Source organism: Electrona antarctica (assembly GCF_951216825.1).
Source record: "Electrona antarctica genome assembly, chromosome: 13".
In the NCBI taxonomy this organism is placed as follows: domain Eukaryota; kingdom Metazoa; phylum Chordata; class Actinopteri; order Myctophiformes; family Myctophidae; genus Electrona; species Electrona antarctica.
This window is the reverse complement of record NC_136794.1, coordinates 35,830,009-35,855,499: the sequence shown is the minus strand read 5'-3', so window position 1 is coordinate 35,855,499 and position 25,491 is coordinate 35,830,009. Positions and strand designations below refer to the sequence as shown.

The 25,491-nt window shown below is 42.7% G+C and overlaps 1 protein-coding gene across 4 annotated transcripts in view; it reads right to left on the bottom strand.

Moving 5' to 3' along the window:
* The window catches only part of slc39a10 (solute carrier family 39 member 10), a 54,105-nt gene extending 30,362 nt beyond the window's left edge, over positions 1–23,743 (bottom strand). Inside the window, exons 1-6 of one of the 4 annotated variants that reach the window (XM_079518715.1) lie at positions 23,592–23,743; positions 11,475–11,552; positions 7,784–7,977; positions 6,593–7,320; positions 5,377–5,874; positions 3,902–4,082 (exon numbers count right to left, since the gene is read on the bottom strand). In XM_079518715.1, coding sequence (XP_079374841.1) covers positions 3,902–4,082; positions 5,377–5,874; positions 6,593–7,320; positions 7,784–7,955 — 1,579 coding nt within the window. In that variant the 5' untranslated portion in view covers positions 7,956–7,977; positions 11,475–11,552; positions 23,592–23,743. Of the gene's footprint in view, positions 1–3,901; positions 4,083–5,376; positions 5,875–6,592; positions 7,321–7,783; positions 7,978–9,905; positions 10,015–11,474; positions 11,553–23,591 lie in introns of those variants that run through there. The other 3 variants (XM_079518714.1, XM_079518713.1, XM_079518716.1) reach the window with 3 other exon arrangements.
* Between the last annotated feature and the right edge of the window lie 1,748 nt (positions 23,744–25,491).

Sequence of the window (25,491 nt, the reverse complement as noted above, 5' to 3'; positions counted from 1 at the left end):
TATGCAGGCGGGACATAACGTTGAGAGGAATGCGGTGGGAATGCAGTGCAAGTGATATTTCTTTGTATAACAGAAAATCAGCTTCAATTTTACAGTGTTCCAGTTCCATTGTATCTGCTCATCACTTCCAATTTACTTGTTTCTCTTGTATGAGTGTTCTGTACTGATTGGTTAAAATAGGTATCCAACCCTGAAAATGTGGATCTGGAGGGGTACTCCTGTACAAACACTCTATACAGCAATGATAACCATCATCAGACTATAATTTAACACTTATTTTAACAAAAAGATATCTCATAGATTGATGGGTGGATGTTATTGGTTGGTTCAAGCCTATAAGCAGTTAAGCACAAGGTAAATTTTGTTTTACAGGAAGAAAACATAATTGGTGTTCATATGACAATAGAGAAAAACATATTTCATGTTATCACTTGGTTGACCGGGGTCCCTCCGGGCCACTAGTATTTCCCTATACACCTAATCTCTTTGCTGAAAACAGCAGATCTAAAAGCTCACAACACGTCACAACGCGAGGCATTATAAGCTTATAGATCAGCTATTTTTGGCACTTGTTCGCCCCAGAATAGGGGCGTTAGGGTTGATGTGGTAAAAGGTGTCAGGTATAATGTGAGGTATAATGCCAGGTATACAGTAAGTGTAATGCTAGCCAGTTAGCTGTAGCCAGGCGGCCTGTGTTGATCTATTGTGGATGGTTGTTTGCTCCACACCGTATGGGCCAAAGAGTACACACACGCACATAAATCTCAAGGAAAATGCTGACTTTAGTTTAATGCCAATTGTATAGCTTGTTATATTTTCACCTAATACTGAAACCAGGCTTTTATATTGTTGTTTGTAGCAAGCCTTTGACTTTTATAGTTTTATGACAATTTCATGACCAGGCATTCGTTAACTTTAGAACATTGATTTCACAGTAAATTCTCATAAACCGCAGGACCTCATGAGGCCCCAGAGCAGTCCTTGCTGTTTGGTATGCAATGACATGCTCATCTGTACCTGACACGTTTGAATTTGCCAATATAACCTCCCTTCCCGTTTGTGGCTTTTCCATTTGAACGCTATCAATTCAGGGATGTGATGTGAAGCAAAAAGCATAAAAAAGGGGGATAATCGATACTTTGAGAAAGCATCACCAAGCCATTGCCACTAGACATGATTAGGAGGGATAGAAGAATACAGGAAGGCTGTAATATTCTATTTTATATGAACTGAACAGGTCAAGACCAACCCCTGTGGACATTGATCTTCAGAGGGAAAACAGAGGCCTCTTTGACAGTGTGAGGAATACATTTTCTCCTTTGTTTAGGGCCAAAACACATTTCTGATCGTGTACGATATCATAAACCATCCAGATCTCTCTCAGGTCATGTCTGCCATCTTTCTGTTACCCCAGAATCAGAAGTAAATGTGGAGAAAGTGCACAACATATCTGGCACAAACACACAGAAAACCGCAGGTCTGCTAAGTTCTTTTAAATCATAGCAAAAAAAAAAAAAAGGCTGCTGCCGTTTGATATATTTTTAAAACAATCTTCTTTTTTAAACATTGTATCATGGTCGCAAATAATTAATTCATGAAGAAGTGTATTATTTTTTTATTGGATGATGTACGACGACAAGAGGGTGTTACGTTTGAGTATACACAGTACACAGGTTTGTTTGTCTTTAGTTCAATGTTTGTTTTGTAAACGCATTGACAATGAAGGTAAAATTTACATAATGTGTCATTTACGTCATATTGTCTCTTTATTGTTAATGGCGTGTAATGTTTGTGTTTGCACAGTTTGTTTTACATCACCATTACATCACCTAATCAATGTGAGTTAGACTTTAATATATTAGCGCCCCTCACTTCACACGGGTGTGATTTTTTATTTACATTCTGTTGATCCAGGAGCACCTTGATGACTTATTGTCTGTTTTATTTGTATTTATTTTTATGATGATGTTGACGATGGTGTAGGGCCCAAGCATTGGTGTGCGTGACGTGAGATGGTCCAAAGGCAATCTTTAACAGCACCACCAACCAGATCATGTGACTTGTTCTTGTACAGCTTTTGGCACAGACACAGCTAAACAGAGGGACTGTAATAAAACTCATGAGGGGGGAGGGGGGAGCAGCTACTTCCCTGACCTTACGACTGGTGCACGACCATCACAAGCATGTCATTTTGCAATCTCAGGGACATTACAAGGCTGTGGTTTCTCCATCCCGTCTATAAAAGTTAATGATGCATTGGTGTTGGGGGGAGGACGCAGGAGGCATGAAATTGGTAACCAACAATGGCCAATAACACCGGGGTTTGGGCCATCTTGATTGCATTCTCATCTTACTTTAAAAAAGGCAAATAGCAGCACTTTTCAGGGCTCAAGTATCTTTCGTTCCCATACCCTGAGACAGTTTGAAATGTACTTGTGACTATTGTGTGCTGATCTGTGTCGTCCCAGCTCTGGGCGTTCTGCCTGCGCTTCTGCACCAACAACCACATGAAAGAATTCAACAGGACATGGTAAAATCCTCAGTGTTCATGAAGTCCTTTAAAGTGTAAAAATGGGAGATTTGTAACTCTCTCGGTCACAAATGGATAAATCAACACTGAAGATTTTACTGTGCGCTACAGTACAGTTCAATTATTACCACCATAAAATTAAGATTTTAGCTCAGACAGAGGCGGCAGTGGCTCAGGAGGTAGAGCGGACGCTTGGGAATCGGACGATTCCCAGTTCGATGTGTCCTTGAGTCACTGATCCCCTAACTGCTCCCAAAGAGCAGGTTGGCGCCTTGCATGGTTTCCTCTGCCGTCGGCGTGTGAAATGTGTGAATGTAGTGCACATTCTAAAGTGCTTTTTGATCAATTCACTACATTAAATGCACCATTTCTCATTTTACAATTATTGTCATCTCTGACTCACAAAGCTCCCTTCAGGAGGGCATTAGGTTGTGAATCTTTTATGGCATTATGTTAGGCAATCAATGGCTTAGGAGGGTTGATACTGTGGTTTCCATGTTATTACCGAGAGTTTGTTGCGTCTGCTGCATATCTTTTCATGACGGCCTGTAGAAAATTTCTATAATTTCTCGTATATGCATTGTCTATGTTTGTGTGATTTTAATGTGCATTCTTCTTAGGCTGTGAATCCACCAAATGGTTTCTTCCCAGCTGAGAACACAAGGTGCTTGCCTAAAAAGAGTTAAAACCCTTCCAAATGCCCCAGTTGAAAATATTGAAACTCTCGACAAGCAGATACTGTATAAACGCCACATGTGAACACAAAGCGCTGAACAGATGCTTGTCTGACTACAACATGTCTAGAGAGTTTAAGTGGTTAATACAGGTTTATTATTAAATACCTAGCACTTCACTTGCTGTATACAAAAGGTGTTTTTCTCACTATTATTTATGTTCATGCATATTGACTCGAGTCCAAAAAGCAAAAGGAATAACATGTGTGAATTGAGTGATAGCAACCTTTTAACTTCAACCATGTTGACTCAGAACAGCTTCTGTGATTGTATCCCACAGTGATTGTTTACTAAAGGGTCTAAACAAGCCTGTGACTTGATCCATTGTTCAAATACAAGCTCTACAGCAGTCACATCACTGATGAGCTCAGACGACGTGTCAATAGACCCGTGCGACACCCCAGCATTAGTGACAATTGGTTGCGGACCCCCGGGGGATGCCGAGGCCAATTGAAAAGGAGGAAAAGAAACACGTGATAAACAGCAATGTTGTCAAGGTTATGTTAACTAGACTAGTCTAGAGGATAAGCCCCTTGAGATGCAGCATCTCGCTTTCGAGGGCAAGGGCTCCTCAAAGCAGGAGCAAAATGCTGGCGCCCGTGGTGTAAATATGATCGACGCGGCGGCCGTCTCTTACCGGGGTTGACGTGCTCCAGGGCCTCCTCCTCCACGTCTACCACCTGGTGGTAGTGGTGAATGCAGACCCTCATGTCTATCTGGTAGAGCAGAGCCGGACACAGGAAGGTGAACTCTTCGGGGGAGATGAGCGAGTCGGGGCTCAGGCCGTAGTAGGAGAGAAGCTGGGTCAGGTTCAAACACTGCAGGAGGGAGGAGAGCAACGGATGTATGAAAATCAAACGATAAGCACCAGGAGGTTACTTATCAGTCGAATGCAATCGAGCCAGCAGGCTCGCCTGGAGCCTACTGACTTTGATTAGGAAACGTGGAGGTGTTCGACGTGGCGTTGGTCGCGTTGTCCAACTATTACTGACTCTAACCCTAACCTCAGTCTTAACTGGCCCGTATGTCACCCTAACCTCATATCAGTCATAAATGTTCACTTCAGCAACAGTAATTTCACTCCTGTGTTTCCTAATGGCAGCGGAGAATATTGTGTCCAGTGTAGTAACCTACTGGTGATTATCGGTTTGTAACATTTGAAGCGGGTGAGGAGAGAATTTAGTCACGGTTGGAGCGGGGTACAAATGAGTTTTACTGCACTTAAAAAAGCTTTGTAGTCAGGGGTTTGATACATGAACCCTTTTGGAGCTGCCCCAGAGTAGCTCTGCTGGAGAAATTAGGGATTAAAGTGTCGTGCTCAAGGGCACAATCATTAACCATCCTTTAACTCGAAAAATATAACGATTAAGAGACCCCCCTGGGGGAGAATGATAGATTCAGGCAGAGGTAATTGTGGTTGGTGTTTATCTACTCTACCCAGACACTCTGGCAAGTAACAAACTATATTTTGTGTCTACTCTGTTTCCGTAAAATCTAGTTTGATAGCAAATAGTGAATTTGGCGCGGGTGGGGTGGAGGGATGGGTGGGGAGGTACTGGTGTTACTTATGACTGTGGTCTGAAGATAGAGGACAGTGTTAGAAGTAGTTCTGGCTTGGATGTAGCAGCACCGCTTGTATATGCCAGTGGAAATGGAAGGATTTCTGGCAAATCTGCATGCAAGGCTTACCGTTTTCATTTTATAATAGAAATGTTAATATAGCATGTATGTGGTTTGGAGAGAACTTGAGGTTTCAACCTCCATTAACTTCAATAATTGGTAACAACCACTGCTTTAACAAGGAGTCTTGTCAATTTACGCCCCATCCCCAAATACAAAAGCTTATGACAATAAGTAACTTGTGACATCAATGGGGGCCCATGTCTAATTATCAGTCTAAACATGCCCGCTAAACATGGCCCTATATTCTGTATGTTTCCGTTTATGCACGCAGCTTCCGCCATATTGAACCAGAATAACTCTATTTATGGACATCCAATACATCCAATAGCACCCTTTCATAATAATCCCTGCTCGACAACTCCTTGTCCCACTGCTTCTTGCATTCTGATCTTACAAGACAAAAAAAAACACAGTAGATGTTAGTTGTACCTCCTCGTGCTGGTGAGGGTGAAAGATTCCGACTGCATGCCCTGGCAGAGCTGGCACGGTGGGCTTCACATGGCCACTCGGTGCCTCCCTCTTTTTCTTACGGGAATGACTGTGGTCGTGATCATGGTCGTGATTCTGTTCGTGATCATGTTTAAGCCCACTCTGCTCGGTTGGCACCGTGGGTGCCTCCCTCTTTTTCTGGCTGCCATCGTGGCTGTGGTCGTGATCATGGTCGTGCTCGTGAGTCTGTTCATGATCGTTATCGTGGTCGGGCTCGTGTTTAAGCTTGTGCTCCGCTGTGGGCGGGGGCGAGACGGGTACGGCCGTTTTGTTTCGCCCCCGTTCCCTGACCTTGCCCCCCCTAGATGGCTTCCGTCCCGGCCTCTTGGGCCTGCCGTCTGCGGAGGCGGTCGGGGCAGCGGAGACCTCAGCACCAGAGACAAGTGACGACGACTGGACGCCCGCTGCTGTGGTCTCTGTCGGCTGCTCCTGTGAGACCTGTGAGCAGGTGCAACAAATTGAAGTCGATCATTTAAACATCATTTAAAATTTGAGAATCCATACATTTATACAAATAATCCATTACAAATGTATGCCTATTTTGGACATGTCATATATATTATATTATCAAATATATTATATATTTTTTGAAAATACACGTAGCTTCCAATGTGCCACAATGGGTCATTTTGCTAGGGTAGGTACCCTCACAAAAAACATGCAGTAATCCTAGTCTCTAAACTGCCTCCCCCTGGCCAGCCGGGGCGCCTGATGGAGGGGAAAGGAACTGGTTGAAATAACATGTTCCTTCACGTGCTACGTCCAATCAGGGATAACTCCCCCCTGTCAGGTGAAAAGAAGCGGCTTGGACTCCTCATGCATAGAAGGAAGTATGGGGATAGTCCGTTGCTCTCCCCGGGTTGGTATATCCCAGGATTACATTAGAAAATTGACACCGGGTGAAAAAATGGATTACAAAATCATGGGATAAAAAAATAAAAAATAAAGAATAAAAATACACGTAGCTGATCTACAAGCTTCCAATGTGCCACAATGGGTCATGTTGTGAGCTTGTAGATGGGCCGTTTTTCACTACTTTTGTACGACACCGGTGTGCGACTAAGAAAGAATATAAATTAAGTGGTAAGGATTAAGAGGTTAATCGATTTGTTGATATATACCGGTAAATTAAAATAATCAATAGATGCAGGCCTACCTGTGAGGGCTCCAAATGAGCTGATGATGGCGGCTGCTCCTGGCTGATGGGAGGAAGGTCTACACTCTGTGATCGTTTGCCATCGTGATCGTTTTCGTGTCCGTGACCATGACCATGGTGGTCATGGTGATGGTGTCTGTGATCATTGTCTTGCTCGTGAGCATGTCTGTGTTCATTGTCTTGCTCGTGAGCATGTTTGTGTTCATTTTCCTGGACCTTTGTCTCATCGTGGTCATGATTGTGTTCTCCTTCATCATGCCCGTGACCGTTTTCATGATCGTGGTCATGGTTATAGTCATTCTCGTGTTTATGGTCATGGTCCATCCTCGGACCACTGCCGCCAGGCGGAGGGGACTCCTGCTGCAGGCTGCCCTGTGTGGGTCTCTGTTCTGTGTGATGGTGGGTGTGCGGGTGGTCTAGGCCGTGCGACACGGCCTTGCCGTGCGAATGCTTGTGCCCGTCGTCGTGGGTGGGCACGTGCGAGTGCAGGCCCTCCTGCACCTCCAGCACGTCCAGGTGAGCCACGTGGTCGTGGCCCAGCTCCTCGTGCTCCATGCCCACCACTTTGAGCTCGCCCAGGCCCAGGCTTCCAAGCAGACGCTGGAAGCCCTGGAAGTCCAGTGTGTCCTTCTGGCCGTAGCGGCTGAACAGCTGCTGGATGTAGAAGCGCTGCTCTTCCTCCAGCAGAGGAGCAGCAGTATCTCCCGGCGAGGGGCTCTCGGCGGACCCTGGGGACGGAGCAAAGTTATTATAGTTTACCAAAAAATAAACCAAAAAATGTAAAATTAAATTTGTTAACTGAACTAAATATAAACTATAAAAAATTTAAAAAAGAACGATAACTGAAACTGTATTGTGTGTTTACAAAACTAACTGAAATTATAGACAAAATGCCCTTACTAATTCGTTTTTCTTGTTACCAACAATATATTTTAATGGCATCTTTTGTTGAGGTTTTATTACACAATATGCCTTCTTACTCTGACCATTTTGAATCCTGCTGACAAATAACAAAGTATGAAGAACAATAAAAACTAAACTAACATAATAACAATAACAACAATAATAATAATAAAATAAAAACTAGCAAACCCACTCTAAAAACGAATTAAAACTAACTAAATATATATATATACAAATGTCAAAAGAACTAAAACTAAACTATAATAAAAAATCCCAAACTATTATAACCTTGGGACGGAGTGCCACCTAAATATGGCGCCTGGGAGATCTGCCGGTCGTCGTGGGTGTGTTCGTGATCGTGGTGGTGGTGCCCTTCTTCGCCATGGCAGTGGTTGCACTGATGGAACAGGAAGGTGAGCACGCACAGGAAGCAGAACTTGGTGTGCACGTGGACTCGCATTGTCCCCTCACTCGCTGGTCCCCTGTGGAAGGAGGACAAATAACATGTCACTCAGGCGTCTGCCAAAATGTTTTACGTGTTCATGCTGTGGGAATGAGTCTTACCTTGAGTAATGTTATGTATAATAAAGACAGTAAAGTACAGTATCAGTCCAACTGAGGTCCAAATAAAAAATATGATAAAAAAACATTTACACTGCAACGCAGTTCATCCAGACAGACTTGCGTAAAAAGAATCAGGACCTGTACTGCCAAGGGACAGTACATGGCAGAAAACAATAGACCTTATAGGCTACAGGCTCAATAAAGACACAATAATATTATTCATAGCTCATTCATAGCTCCCAGCAACAACTTTGATATAGATAACGATTGGACAAATAATGAGCTCCCAGGAACACAATAAACTCTCCACTGAGAAACATGTAACTAATTGCTTGTTTTTTCCCCCACCAACCAACTAAAAAGAAAAAGCCGGAAGCAACGATATCATTCCAGTCAAATGATCCTCATAAGGTCTCCAGTGGAGCCTGTGGGTGCTTGGGTAAGAGACGGAGGGAGGGAACACGGTGGGGGAGTGGGAAGACTACTGAATAGTAACTACAATAGTTGCAGAAGAAATCTTTTTTTTTAAAGAGCAGTGCATAGAAAGAGAGAGAGAGAGAGGTATAGAGAGAGGTAGAGGGTGAGGTAGAGGGTGAGAGACAGAGATGACCACACAGCCTCTCTCACAAATTGCCCACCAGGGGTATACAGTTGGAATGTAACTCGGAGGGCTTCAGCAGTACCCCTCGCCCACGCGTGCTGGACATGTAATGAGCTCACACTTCTCCGATGCAGCCAGCTTGTTAGTGAGCTGGTTGTGCTGTACATGTGTCACCGGAGACTTGAATGGTCATCGCAGCAGGTTTCACACAAACCGAACTAATGTCGAAAACAAAAAGGCAAAGAAATAGGCACTACTCCCCACAGGTGTCAAAGCAAGCTGTTAACCACAGATTGCACACATGCTGGTAGGTGTTAACAACGGCGCAGGCAACAGGGGGCCGGTCAGTAAGAACTGGCTTTCTGAGCACAGAGATTCCAAGTGAACAGTGAAGTAATATTGCACAAGAGCCTAACTTAAAAAAACAAAATAGTTTTAAAAAAGGTGATGACACTTGTGGGACTTCAAAAGGCAATTAACAGCACAGTGTAGAGCAAAAAATGATGTTTTGCAGTAAGACAACAATCTTTCTTTTACCACAAAATACGAATCCAAACCACCTCCAAAAAAAATCAATTTAAGCTAGATTATGCTCTGGAGGGTTATTTTTTTCTCTCTTTTTTTGACCAGACTTTAAATGCCGACTATGCAGAAGATTCGGTATCAGCCAAGAACTACTAAGTAAAGTGTTATCCGCTTTGCAGGTGGAACTTTTGGTTACAGAGGCCCAGTGTGTGTGACTCAAAGCCTTGATAGATAACGCTGCAGACGAGATCAGAGCTTATCAGCAGCTAACTATTAGCTTACTATGCAGTTTCCTCATGTGGGCCAAGTCACAGTGCACAGAGCTACCTCGCTACGTCAGTTCACAACATCAAAGAAAGCAGCATTACCATACATACACTGCAATCCTGAGGGTGTACGAATGGAACCGAATGGACCCGTAAGGGTCCATGTATCAACATGAAGCATTAACTATTAACAAAACTAAATGAAATCCGCTTTGAAAATAATTGAATCACCCCATTGTACTGAAACTTAATTAAATAGACAACACAGAATGCTGTCTCATTCACTTTTTTAATTCTGATGCTATTCAGCACCTTTCAAAAAGAATCCTCACCACAAAAAAAGGTACTTCAGAACCCTGTCCAATAAAATCAATGACATGCAGTTGAATGTATAACGAGGCTTCAAATTCAAAATTAAAACAATCCGTGGAAAATTGAGAACAAGGCTACTTACTGATGCGTGTGCCTTCCTTTCCTTTGACCGAGCGGTGTGTGAAATTGAGTTGGATAGAATAAGAGTTGTGTGTCTATGTGTGTGTGATGGTGTTTCTGGCTCTAGGCAGACATACAAGCCTACTTCATGGCTGCCAATAAGACAGTGTTTATAAACACGAGGCACCGATGACCTATGAACCCACGCGGAGAGAGAGAGATAGGATGGGGCAAGACTGGGACCTATTTTAAGAGTGCACACACCCGCCTCCTGCAAACAACAACACAACATGGTGTGGTCACCCTACTACTGAATGACAGCTTTGTGGTAAATATTAAATTAGAGGGAGACAAGCGAATCTGTACTTAAGGGTTAAGTAAACAATAATCTTGTTAAAGGTAAATTAACACAATATGAGTGAATTGCGACTTGTTTACTGCAGAACATAAGCAACCCAGTTAACTTTGTTAAATATGTTACTCAACACTCACATATATATTAGCTGACATATGCTGTACTGTATAGACTAGTCTAAAGCCAGACAACTCTTCCACAATCTTAAAATGCCACAGTCTGCAATTCTGCATTGTAAAAGTTATGCACAGGAAGTGGCCATCTGTAATTTCCATTCACGAAAAATATATATATTTTGAATATCCATTTCTGCTATTCAGCAACCTCAATAGGCTTTAATTACTTTGGTTTCAAGTAGGCCCTAGTACTAATGGGAGGACGTCTGCTTTATGTTCTGCAAAACTTCACATGCATGTCAGGAGAGACTATACTGTCAACTCAAGTCTTTGCAACACAAGACAAGACAAGGGAAATAACAATGAAACAAATGCCATAATCCAGTCACTCCCATTGTAAAAAAGCCATGGGTGTTTCAATTGGAGTCAAAGTCAAATGTATCGACATCAACACTTTTAAAAACAACTCTCTCAGCACAACCAAAGTGCTGTACAGACCATAAGTAAGGAGCCGTGGGAATCAATGATTCTCAAGCCATATGGCTCATAGAGTAGGTCAGGATCCTCTCTCCTGTTTCCATAGCGTGAGGCAGCTTGACATGGCCCTGGACATAACACTAGTACAGTATGTCGCAGGGAACTTTACCCCCCAATCCAACTCTTGATGCTGAAGGCCAAGCAGGGAGGCATTGGGGTAGGCTGTCTTCTGTATGACTTGGCCAGGGACTGAACGCCAGGCCGCGACCTCCCAGTTTCAGGGCAGACACTATTAACACAAGGCCACTGCACTTGTACAGACCAGAGGAGGTAGCAAAAAATAAAAAAGACACAATTACAAGTGTGTCTGTGTGTGTCATGTTTGTAAGTGATGTAACAACCTAAAGTTATTCCACACAATCATCACAACGTATACTGTCACTACAATCAGGATTGGCAGTGCCGAGCCCACAATAGCACTTCAATTTGAACAGTTAAGAGTAAAAAAAAAAATAGAATAGAAATGTGTATAGGATTAGGAGTCAACTGTAAAACTATGAGTGACATGATAGCCTTTCTTTCCAGTTATGTGACAATATAAAATAGTACGTAATGAGAATGTGGTGGATGTGGTGTGACTTACTGTAATTCTTTCCACCTTCTTGGGCCCCCAATCCTGATGCTGTGAGGGGATTTCTTCTTCTCTTCACAAATATGCACCCTGGATAGAAAATATGTTGATATGAATGCTTATCATAACATTTGTTTCATAACAAATCCAACCTTTCGTAAAATAATGTACAATGTACTTGGCACACACCTACAGTGTACACACTGAACAGTCTCATGTGTGCGTGCGTGCGTGCGTGCGTGCGTGCGTGCATGCGAGACAGTAAAATGGAGGTATGGGGAAACAACAGGCATGTATTAGAAGATTTTTCAGTACTTAAGTTAATGCATGTAGCCTAAAACATATACCACATCATTAACTGGCTTTCGCTAGCTAAAGCTTAATATTTGTTAAGTACCTGGAAGGACCTCAGAGATCATTCCGGGTAAACACGGATCAAGTGGTTCTACTTAGACTGAATCCATACGACTTCGACGTGCGGCATGTTGAACGGCACATTTTAAAAACAGGAATCAACAGCACATGACCAATAAGCTTAAACCTTTGTGTTACAAGAGTGCAGGAGTGCACAGTAGTAGTAGCATAAAAGTATTGTCAAGTTAAGTGCATGGCTATAGTAGTGCATAGTTCATAAGCTGTATTTGTTTTACAAGAATAGAAAATCTACTACCACTACAAGCATCTGCAGACCATTGGTGTTATCAGTTACGAGTCATGAAGTGTCTTGTTTACGCTCATCCAAATCAACTGCTATTCAATGGCTGCTGCACTGACCAATCAAGATGATTACATCCATCAAGACCATTTTCACACACATGATCAATCATATCCTAATAGACCCTAATAGTCTAGCCCTCAGCCACAACACTAGAGAGCGAGAACAACCATCTGGGAACACCCGCTTTCAAATCAAAACAAATATGGATAGGATACATTCTCCTTCTATTCTACAGCACTGCCACCCAAGCGTGGAATGCCCTGACCCCCTCCCTCAAAAAAATGCAGATCACTTTTTTTAAAACAGGCCTGAAAATCCACATCAGCAGGCCCAGGGGAGAGGAAATGATCACTAATTATTTACGGATATGATAATGATTTTTTGTTGTTATTCTTCCTGTCATGTCTATGAATTGATTGCATAGGGTCTAAATGGAAACAAGACCCTTTCAAGGACTTTTTATGTGCCATCCCTTTTGTGTGTTTGACTGTACTCTAATCTATTTATTCATTGATTCAATCATTGTCTCTACTGAATCTAATCTAACGACAACAATAACGTTCTTATAACACAGGATTACAGTTACATTAGGTTGGAATACTAATGCACTCTAATGATATGCACCCAAAGTGCAAATGCATTTTGTTTTTCTGCCAATGTGCAAGGTTAGTTCCAAATGTATTTTCTTTGGCATACAAAAATGTGAATACTGTAGTACACAACATAGGTCATAGCATGAATGTCAGCCTTCCACAGAAGTAATTCTCAAACATTCCAAGGAAGGACTGCACCATATTCATTTGTAGTCTAATCTTCTAACCAATTAAAACTGATATACTCACTACACTATATTGACTACACCAAATGTAGCTGATCAACAACCCCACAAGTTACCCCACGAGTTACAGAACCCTCTCGCTCTCCATCACTCATTTCAGACAGGGGATGGGATGAGACGAGGGAGAACGCTGACTAAGACCCTTAAACTGCCTCATATGATCCTCACACGGCCATGCCAAGGCCTTCCTTCTCTTTCCAGGGTCAGGCCAGTGTGTCCACGACTGGAAGAATGATTTACACATCTCCTTTCAAGTAAAAACAAAGAACTAGAAAAGTGCGCTCCTTTGAGCGCAGGTCTCCGCCATTGGAATGTAATCTGAAAATTCTGACTTGGTCCCATGACTCCTGACACAACGTGTACCGACTACTCAAGTGTTTTTGAAGAAAATGCGAAATGGTGGAAATGTCACAAATGGCCGCGTCCCGCCGTCCTGTCCTATCTGGGGAGTCTACTACAGTTTAAAGATGGAGTGCCGTGATTTTTGTACTTTTTCTGTTTTGTATGCGTCTATGGAGTTAACATTTCGCTATAGACCCCTAGGTGCCGTTGGAATATTCAAATACCGGTATGTCTTCCCTGTGTATTTTGGGACTACCTTTTTTGCAGAGCCTCGGTTTCAATGGGCGCTGATGGGACGCTTGTTTTACAGGGCCGGCTACTGCTAGTAGGGCGGTGTTATATAACCTCATAAAAACTAGGCCTAAACCTAACCCCAACCTCACAAAAACTATGCCTAAACCTAACCATAACCTATAGGGTAAAGTGGGGGAAAGTGGGTTAGGTGACTGGGAAAGTGGGTTAGGTGACGGGGAAAGTGGGTTAGGTGTCAAAAACGCAAGGTTTCATAGTTAACTAATAGTTAAATAAATCAATATATAATGCAATATGCTACCAATAATGTTTTGAGCTTTGGAATGCAATAGTTGCTCATAATAATGTGGTTAGAATATATAATGTGGTTTCTCAGAAAGAGAGAAGATATCAAGCCCCTGAAATGCCATAAATCCTCACAAAGGCATGTGGTTTCTGAGTTTGTGGTGCATATATATCAAAATCAATTGTGCTTCCACTTTTTCATGATTCCGTATTGACCAAGGGACTTTTAAGATAGCCAGGCAACCAAAGAATGAATTGTGCCAGATGAATTCACAGAGACCAGGATGTGCATTTTCTTACTAGAGCTATGAGGAGACCAAGTGCAGATGTCAGCTGCCACTTGGACCTGAGACACAGCAGATGCTCTGTGGGAATCAAGGACCATAATCTGGAAACATGGCAAGGCAGAAGGCTATGACACAGGTGGACTGCTCATACAAACCTCCTACAAGAAACTAAGTAGACTTACAAAAAAAAATGCATATTGTATCGTTTTCAGGTCATGGCGGATAAAACTGTTACTTATGTACCATGCAATTTAGTGGCACCAGTGACTGGTCAGACAAAGAGAAAAATAAATGCACATAAAATACATTAAGTGTAGTTATGCATTTATCAAAAAGCACAAGCAAGTATATTCTTGTATAATCATAGAACTTTGATTAAGAGCTATAAAAAATATATAATTGAAATGGTTCCGTGCAGTAGGAAACAAAATATAGATAGATGTGGAAGACAGTCAAAGCACCACGATCACAACACAGCTGAAGAGAAAGCAAGATGTGTGGTAAGATGTGTAGTGTAGTCTGTAGACTGTAGATCTCCTGTAGATCTCATCACTTAAAATATCCAGGTGCAAGCACAGGTATGCATGTATAATGGTACCCTAATCTCTTAACTCTTAAACGCTAGCATTTATTGATAAATTCTGATATAATTCACGCCAGCATTTTTCCCTGTTCAGCTCTTATTTTGAAGAGCCAAAAATGTTGTGAACTTGTGATCTTATGTTGGGGTGTGTGACGATGCAACATCATTCCATGTTTACCGCGGGTGCTGCTTTAACATGATGCAGAAGGATCACATCGTCGGCTCTGGGGCGTGGAATAAACCTTGTTTTGATCAAAAATGCCATCTGGGACAAGGCATAGGATACAGGTGATTGAAAGAAACAGATAGAATTTTAAATGTATATAGCGCCTTTATCCAAGGCGCTTTACATAGATTGTGCATCAATTCACCCATTCGCACACACATTCATACACCGATGGCGGCAGAAACCATGCAAGGCACTAGCCAGCACATCGGGAGCAATTTGGGGTTCAGTGTCTTGCCCAAGGACACTTCGACACCAACTCTGGGGGAGCCCGGGTTCGAACAGGCAACCTTGCGGTTACCATCCAGCCACTCTACCCCTGAGCCACCGCCGCCGCAACCCGACGCTAACATGAGTAGCATTATGACTTGATCAATCGAAAGCACTATAAAAGCCCAATTGCCGTAGCGCTAGGCCAATGGCGTTAAGCATAGATTAATGATTAATTGGCTTTAATTGACGTAGATTAATGGCAATGGCGTGAAGTGGGTTAACAGCTAGCCAGATTGCATGCATTAATATCCAATTTACACATTAGCAGCAGACAGTTCAGCTGGTAAGCAAAGAAGAACCCAATGACTCAATGTTGCTCAGCTAAAAACAAAATGATTGGACATTGTAGTTGTTTTTTTTCCTTATCTTTTCAAAAACTTTATGTAGTTTGCAACATTTTTAATAAACCAAGGATACTCAAACAACACAACCCCCAAAGTCTCCAGAAGTTGGATTCTGTTTTGGTAGTGCCTCAAATAAAAGTTTGATCAGGAGTAGGAATTGGGATACCATTTTCAGTGCGTGCATTTCCCTTTTTATAGCACCTCAAACAGGAACTCGTCTTCAGAAGGAGGTTGTGAGAACTGCTCAGTAACCAAAACATCTTTCAAGTACAAGCCATTCCCGTCAACAACTGAACATTTAACTCTTAAGATGCATCCACCGCATTCTCACCACCAAAAATAATGGGAATAGAAAGTCTATTAAGCAAACACGCTCATGTGAGAGTTGAGAAACAGGTTAAAACGATCAAAACAACTCTGTGTGGTAAACAGACAGTCACATCATGTCTCTCAGACAATAGCCTGCCTCTGTCTGGAATCTGGAGAATTAAATAACAAGGCTTATCAGGCCGTCGGGAGACACAGAAGTTCATCCAAAGGTCATAATCAGCAGGCTACAGCCTCCCACTGTACACCTGACCAAGTCTAATAAACATTCACACCGCAGCAGCAAGCGGCAAGTGCCACATGAAGGTCAAGTCTTGTGTGTCATCGTTCCACGATTCAACACCGGGCCCTCGGAAAGATCCCTGGTGAAGGATGAATTGGTTTGAAAGACTCCTCATGTTCTTTCAGCAGCAAAAGACAGCACAGAATGGCGTGAGATTGCCAGGGGTAAGATACATGTGCAGAGCTGATGCTAGAGCCTGGGAGCCAGTTAATCGTAGCACAAAAAAAAGGTTAAGTGCGCAAGGCTACACCTACAGACGAGTAAACAGAATTATCAGCCATTAAAAGTACGCCATGCGGTTACCAAACAAAACAATACCTCGAGGTGAGTGCTGCTTACCCTCCTGTGAAGGTCAGGACTTAGATGGGAGTGCTGCAATGGCGGGGACTGTAAATATCCACTTCTCCTATACTCAGAAGGGCTAACATAGGGAACAGGTCGGAGGTTCTTGAGTCAAATGACTCACATAATGGGATGTTGGTTGTATAGGGTGGATGTGTGTGTGTGTGTGTGTGTGTGTGTGTGTGTGTGTGTGTGTGTGTGTGTGTGTGTGTGTGTGTGTGTGTGTGTGTGTGTGTGCAGGAGCTGTTACTAGGATCAGAGTTAATTAACCACTGGACCGGCTATGTACCACTGAGAAGGGGGGTGGGGGTGGGGGGGGTGGGTGGAGGCTAATATCTGCCAATGTAGTGTTTGCAGTGGTTCAGGACATCTGGACAGGCAGCAGGCATGGGGTTAAGACCATGGTTATGCAACAGCTCTGCCAAGTCAGGGATGGAAGAGGGTGAACGAACACGAGTGTATCATAGGAAAATGAGGAAACAACAACATGCTGATGTTACAAGAGATACTCTTACAGACAGTAGAACCAGTGTGAACCACCAAATATTGAGAGTTACAAGGTTTTTCAAGTGTCAATAACGATGGGAAAGAAGAACTGAGGATGATGCCGGAGGTCAAAGTTCCTGCAGATTTTTCACGCACTGTAAGTGGGACACATTGTACCATGGGAACAATGCAGGCAGTGTCATGGGAAGCAAACTCACTGGGGCAGCAACATCCAGGCAAGACACAGAAGCAAAGGATGAAAATATGGCACATTTTTTTAAATGGTGTGGGGGAGTGAAGTCAAAAAGAAATGTGAAGGATTGAGGTAGATCCTTAATCTGAAGGGGGGGATTTTCGACGCTTGTCAGGCTGTCAGCTCTATTTGCCCGCTTGACTGCAAGATCCTTTGGAGGCACGCACAATACCAACGGAGGCTTAAGTCATACGCACACCGAGACTCAATGCACAGTTGCACACACTAACACACTAGGGTTACTTAGCCCCAAGTCAGACCAGGTTCATCGACATGCTGACAGAGGCCCAGTCTTAACACTGGGGGGGGGGGGGGGGGGGGGGGGGGGGGGGTAGTAGATGTAGTACTCATAAGGGTTATTGAGAATAAACTATTCTTTATCATAAGTGATGAAAACAGCAACAGCGGTTGTTGATCAACAACATACACGAGTGTAGAATAAGTATATAATCAAAAACAGCTCAGGCCAAGTTAAGTGAGTCTTCTGCTCCTCAACTACCAGTTGAGACCCAATCCTGGCATCAAGGGATTATATGGTTGGTCACAAACTACTACAGGTATAATATCAACAGCTACATAGCAAACTTCAGTTCAAAGCCAAAGGACATGAACCTCATGCATTTGCTGTGTATATGCATTCTAGTAACCACCAGTAATCCAAAAATAAGCAACAAAGCCGATTCGTTCCATGAACTGCTAAACATACAGCCTGGGCCCATGTTAGTTATGAAATTCTGTAAACATAGCGCCAAACTAGCTTACAGTAGCATTTTAATGAGCACTGCTAAAGGCAAAACTACTACTCATGAAACTGCATTTCAGATGACACAACTAAAAGTCGGAAGAGGGAAGTTAGTTGTGCTGTAAACACACTTGGGTAGATGTACCTTCGTCTGCTTTTTTCTTTTAATATGTATTTATCTGTGAGATGTTTGCTGAGGGTGCACACTCATTTATGGTAGCAATCTCCCTCACAATCATAGTTGCACTTCTTGCAGTCTAGATCTTCTCCAATGGAGTTGTATGGGCCTGCTAGAGATGTAAGCAAAAACACAGAATACATTCAAATCTGCGAGTACAACAGCTCTGCACACAATAACCTACCTTTAAGCTATAAATACATGGTATGCATTGCAATAATACAGCTATAGAGGGTATGCGCATGCGTAAAGTGAATGGGAAATAGAGTGGCAAATCGAGTGGCAAAGTGACATGGCAAACTGAGTTTAATGTTGTTTAACGTAGTTTAATGCAATCCGATGTATGGGCTATCAAGGCCAGAAAGTAGTTTTCTGCCACTCAGTAGGCGTTCCTGCATAACTTCCGGGTATGATGATGATGTCTCGTGCATACCCTCTATACTAGTATGCAGCAGCCTGGACATGGCCAAAGAAATCTACTCAACCATTCAAATAGCCTAAAAGTTTCAAGCTAAGGCAAAAAATCTAAATCAAGAAAGGAGTAGCTCTCCGGGCGGTTAGCTCAACCTTCTGGGCACCTAGGCTGCCAAGCCAGCCGGACGGCGTGCCGCAGGTTCGACTCCCGAGCCCGACGGCCTTTGCCACGTGTCACTCCCCGTCTCTCTCCCCCTTTCCCGTCTAATTACTGTACCCTATCAATAAAGGCAAAACGCCAAAAAAAATATCTTAAAAAAAAAAAAAAAGGAGTAGCTCTAGTGGGATTTCATCATGCTCATAAATGTAAACAATGTAGGATCATGGGAATAGCCCATGAGTAACTGGCAGTTATGATGCGAGTCATTCTTGTTTTTTTCTCCCTCTCCTAATAATACAGTGCTTAACCACGTGAGGGGTCTTGGAATTTGCTATTATATAACTTACTGAGAATGGACCCACAATACAAGAGATGATCTATATTGATCATTTATTACAATACTTAAAAAAAAAAAATCGGTAGCTCTGTTGGGCTTTTTATAGGTGAAAGGTTTAAGATCATTGGATTTGTTTTTATTATTACGAAAATGGCAGATCTGCAAGCTCACTTTTCACTATTTTGCACAAAATTGTTGTGACAAATTATACAATAGGCCTACCTCTTAAATGGTTAATTGATTTGACATAAAAATGACACCTCTCAATTAAAAAAGAATAATCAATTAGAAAGAAAATAATCAATAGTCCATCCTAGATCCTGACGTGTGTGTGTGTGTGTGTGTGTGTGTGTCCTAATGACCAAATGATTGGCTTAGGAATGCGACAAAAACGGGAAGGCTTAATGGGGTGTGTGTAAACAGTGTAATTGATAGAAAATACGTTGTTTTGGGGCTGAACTACTCCTTTAACACTCGCACAATCTTGTGTATTCACCCTAGGTGGAACACTTTAATACCAAGACCACCAGACGTTCCACCTTGAAAGTCAACAATGGCCTGAATGCAAAATCCTCATCAGATCTCTCCATTTTGAACTGGATGATTAAAAAAGTATCTTACAAAGCCTAATTTAATTGAGTATTAATAAGTTCTGCAGAGTAGACTGCACTTGCACTTGCTAAGATACCACTGTATTAAAGAACTTATTGTTTTTCATGACTATAGTTGCCCTTAATATGTCTTGTCTATGCTGGACTTGTTGGGAAATTAAAGATTTTCCAATTTTAAACCTCCCACGAATGATTCATAACATAAAAAGCACAGCTGCTAGCCTATTTAAATCAGGTCAGCTGTGAGTGTATTTTGTGCAAAGAAAACATTGTATTAATGAATCAAAATGTAAAACAAAAATAAAACTATGTGATTGTTTTCTTTTCTTTAATGAGACTAACGGTGATTCATCCCTTCAAATGTGTGGCATTACCAGGCAATCAACTGATCTTGTATGGCTTTATTTCTTTGTTCTGTCAATTGTGTTACGGTGACTCCTGTCCTATCCTGTGTTATATGAGAAACCACCAAGCCAAATACATACAAATGCGATCAAAATAACCCAATTCTTATTCTGCTTCTTTCTGAGCAGTGACACTTTATGATTCACTTCCAGGTGACACAATAAAAGCAATAATTAAAATGCCACACCTACACGCAAGCATCATTATCATAATCTCCAAACATGTACAACAGAATGAGCCAGAACCAGATCTGAAGAAAACAATCCCATTGGCAAAGGTTCCTAATTTTTTTGGTTGCTGAAAATCATGTAAACTCTTAATTTCCATTTCCATTTTCCAGCCATTCAGTCGCAAAAACATAATCTGGGGACCCCCCAAAATAATTTGGCAACACCCCCAGGGTGAGAACCCCTGCTTTAAGGCATGGACAGTCACTGCACAGTGTAGGTCTCAGCAGCAATCAAGGCTTAATACAGTCAACGTAATACCAAGCTCAGCTGTCTGTCAAGCAGCTCCTACCAAAAGAGCATGTACGTATTAGGGGGACCATCAGTACCTGACTGAGCCGGATCATGTCAAGTAAATAATAAATAAAAGAGCCATATAACCCAGCATGAACCAGCTCAGCTGGTGCCGTGCCAACCTTAGTAGGCGGCAGCATTTGGCAAGATTCTATTGTCAGTTAAATCAGTTCACCATCCAACTTTTCATCACTGATTCAAACGAGACAGACAAGAGGCCAGATGATTATGTGTAAAAAGTGGAAACCATTACAGTATTAATTGCCAAAGAAACAAGTTACAGAATTCTCTCTCGTCTTATGTGAATGACTTAATCTTTCAGTTTAATTCAGAAAATAAATGTATATATATATATATAAGCATTTTTAGTGCTACAAATATGTTTGTCAATAATTTTAAATAAATGAGCCCATGCTGGAGCAGATAAGGCTCTTTTAATAGATCAGTTGAATGACATGTTTCATGAAGGCACTCACTGATGACTAACTCGTTACTATTATTATTATAGTTAGTCAGTATGTTGAAAGACCTGTACTCAGCATAGTTACACTATCCATTTCCTGTGTGTGTGTGTGTGTGTGTGTGTGTGTGTGTGTGTGTGTGCGTGCGTGTGTGAGAGAGAGAGATAGGCTGGCATTCTGTGGGAGGTGTGCTAATGTTACAAATGTATGAGGCAAAGCTTAATTGCTGAACTCAATTTTCCGGCCAACCTGTAGTTGTAGTTTATGCCCCGTTATAGATGAATCCACAGAGGGGTGCACTGGGCGCAGCCATTACCGAAGTGTACCATAACTGATTAGCTACACCTGGCCTACAGGGCACTGCTCCATGGATTAGTACCCTGTAGGCCAGGTGTAGCTAATCAGTTAATGGTACACCTCAGTAATGGCCCAGGGCACCCCTCTGTAGATTAGTCCAACCACCTGAGAACAAGTATTCTTCTACTACACTGTCACTAGACGTTACAGTACCAGCAACCAGATAGCTACACTCAAACTACTTTATAGCTAATGTGGTCGGTAATGATTGAGGAAATGTTGACACTTGAGTGACTAAATAAAGAAAACAACTCAACTGCATAAAATCTATGCAGATGGAGAATTCTCTTTGATGTGATGACAAACTGCAAAAAACACTAGCGTGTTTTGGAATATGATGTTGATATGCCACTGTAAACATAGCGAGGGAGCTTTCATCAAGCTCCCTGGGCAGGGCAAAAGAAAAATAAGCTCAGAAACTATTTCATTTAACCCTGAGAGATAGAGTGCAACTCTCTCCGAGTGTACAAATGAATGTTCCATTTTGTACACTCAAAGACCCCTTTGGTGAGCCCCATGTTGTACTTTTAGCCATTTGAAAACGGCAGAATAAGCTCACAAGGCACATTTTGGGACCCTGGCTAACCCCATCATGAACCCTAGCATCCCTATCAGGCGTTGACCATGAGGGTTGCCCACCTGCCCCTGACAGGCAAATAAAACTTCCGGGCAGGTTTGCTTTCAAGTGCTCGTTTGAGAGGGACACAACAGTCTATAAATACAACACGAGAGATCTGTCTGTCTAAACACCTGAACGTGGCCAGAGCGATCCTTCTTCTGGTCTGTGTTACGTTACCTATCAGATTATAATGGGCGATTTACTTTTCGGGCAAGTGGGCATGACCTGTCACCTGTACTTGCCTCTGAGACCTTAGTGTCAGAGGCAAGATAAACATTCTGCTTATCTTCCATCTACATGTTCTAATTGTGTAATCTTCTTGTAAATTAAGTAATGCAGTTGTTTAACAACCCATTATGGACAGGAACCACTTTTTGCAACTTTACCTTTCAGGACGGGAACCCCGGGTAGTTGTTGCTACAGTTTCAACATACATTTGTCATTTATGAATAAATGTGACATTTTCAGAAAACTTAGGATAGGATTTAGAAGGCGCATTCAGGACAGGATTTCAAAGGCGTTTTCAGAATGGGCCTCAGTCCGAAATGGGTTCTCTTGAGCTTAAAATTAAACTTGCCATCATTTAGCTGGAGACCACCTGGAAGGCAGGAACACCCTCAACTAAGGACCACTGGTTGAAAACAACTGCAGGGACCGGGACAGAGGGAGGGGTAGGGGTCAAGTACAGACCTCCTGGGGCCGGGGGGAATCTTCCTAATGCCCACCACTGCCAGCAAGCCAGCTCCTGCTTGGCTGGGTCTGTCTGCCCACTGTGTCCCCAGGGCCCAGACTAGACTATAGTGATTTATGCTGGCTTGCTAAATCATACACGTGGTGCGCATAATCAAACAGCAGCAGCAGCAGGCTAGTATAGTAGCAATGCTAACGTTAGCTTCCCTCCTGTAACTGGGGCTTGATGTAGGGAGAACGCCCCTTAAACTGCAGCGTCCTGCTAGTCCTAAAAACAACGAAGTGAAATCGGTCAGTTAAAAGATGATGTCTGGTCTGGTCTGGTGGTGAACAACACAAAGTCCACGGCGTTACGTTTGAGCTGAAACAATAAAGAGGATAACAACAACCTAACCACCAACCAACCACGAGGCACACACACACACACACATCCCTTTTTAATCATGAAGAGCTTCGCCTTGGATTGGATGGTATCGGTCGGTTTCAAACACAAAGCTCAAACATAACGTCAAACATCCACACAACAAAACAAGCTAGGCTAAGTAGCGGTAGCCAGACAGACACTCCGGTGTGTGTGTGTGATTCACAGGAAATTAGCTAGCACATCCTTGTTTAAAACCCCGTCCTGTATACGGCGTAGAGAAACGTGGATAAATGACTGAATATAAACCCGGTACGTTGTGTTGCTGTTGTATATTATGAATAAAGAAGGTTAGTATAGGGCAGAGCTCGAGCGGCGGCTCCATCATGTTGTGGGAGTGAATGAAAACAAATGGTGGTGTTTTATATAGTTACCTCACCACAGTGCCGTGTGCATCTCCCTCTCTCCTCTCCGCTCGGTACCAAAAAAAAATGTCCTCTTCCACCCGGCCCGTCGGTCGGTCGACTACAGTACAGTCACGGTACTAACTAACACGCACTGTGACGCACACACACACAAGAGAGCGCCCGCCACGTCCCATAGCCCGGAGAGAACGACGTCCGCTATTGGCTGATTCTTGGGTTGTTGTCGGGGCAACGAACGCGCGGTGGTCCGGGGGGGCACACAAACACAGTCACACGCACGCACGCACACATACACACACACGACCGCCTGACAGCACCACCACGAGACCATAGCCCGGAGGGACGGTTGCTCGCGCTGTGATTGGCTAGTTTGGTTGTCGAGGCAACCGTTTACAGTCCTGCCTGCAGTCCCCGAGACCCCGAGCGCGCGCGCGCGCGCGCGCACACACACACACACACACACACACACACACACACACACACACACACACTGTGACAGCATTGCATTGATCTACAAACTTACTTGTTGTGAGCTTGTAAATCGGCTATTTTCATATTTTGATTGATTACTTTACTTTACTTTACTTTACTTTACTTTACTTTACTTTACTTTACTTTACCATTACTTTAGTGGCAGAGATGTAAACTGTACAGACTACAGAGTACGTCAAACATTGATTGATTGATTAATTGAAGTTTGCAGAATGGGTACATTTCACATGAAAGCACAACTTACTGTGGACGACACAATGATAAAGCATTACACTTACATGTTTACAACAGGGTCCACCTTTTTCAATTCATCAGAACATTTAGAGACGTACGACAATTTAACACACGTCCACACGTCCAATCATCGGAAAAAGTCCTTGCGTTCTTGTTTCCATTCAGGTCCTGGGTATTCAATTCATAATCATGACGTGCCAAGCGCGTTAGCTCGGTAGGCTATAAATAAAAGTTGGCACCCCAAAATACCTGTATGTGAGTGTTGCTTTTCTCTTCGACTCCTTTTCGTGGCTGGGGAACAAGGAAAAAGTCCATTTGTTGCTGCTGTTTTTGCAGTTCCCAAGACTACTACTAACTAGTCCCTGAACCATAATGGTGGATTTGGCCACGCCGGGCCACACCCCTATGTGTGTCTCAAAGAATTGTATTGAATTTTGAAGGTTAGAAAAGGTCTGACAACAACATCTTGGCTTAATAAGGTATAACTTTGCGCTGTACAACATAACAACAACATCTAGTAGCCTACATTGTTTTTTACCCCTTCATGTCTCTCACAGTCTCTGTAGGCCTATACCAGCTATGAGCCACAATTTACAATTTAGGCATTAGCAGACGCTCTTAACCCAGAGCGACAAGAAGGAACAATACAAGGTAATACATCAAATACATAGAAATATAGTCATCAAGAATCATAAGCAAGCTAATAAGAACCTAATATCTGTCTAGTGAAGCTATATGACTACATTATAGTGCTACGTCTACATAAAACACTACATTAGAAATCAAAATGTCCACTGCCACTGAAGAGGTGTGGTGGTGTTTACCTGCAGAAACACCCTGTCCTGATTCCTCTTCCTGTAGCCCTATTTTGTTTGTTTTCACTGTGATTGTTTGTTTTGGTGTAGCCCAAAAACACCCATGCCTACCAAAACAGTGGAAACACAGAATTGCAGCCAGTCAAACACAAAGTTTTTCTTTAGAGAGGTTTACAAATGTTCTTTTGTTTAAGCTCACCAAACAAACAGATACAGAGACGGAATATTTGTCCTTCAGCTAACCATGCATGAGACACACACACACACCTGTTGGAGTGGAAAGAACATTGTGTGTGTGTGTGTGTGTGTGTGTGTGTGTGTGTGTGTGTGTGTGTGTGTGTGTGTGTGTGTGTGTGTGTGTGTGTGTG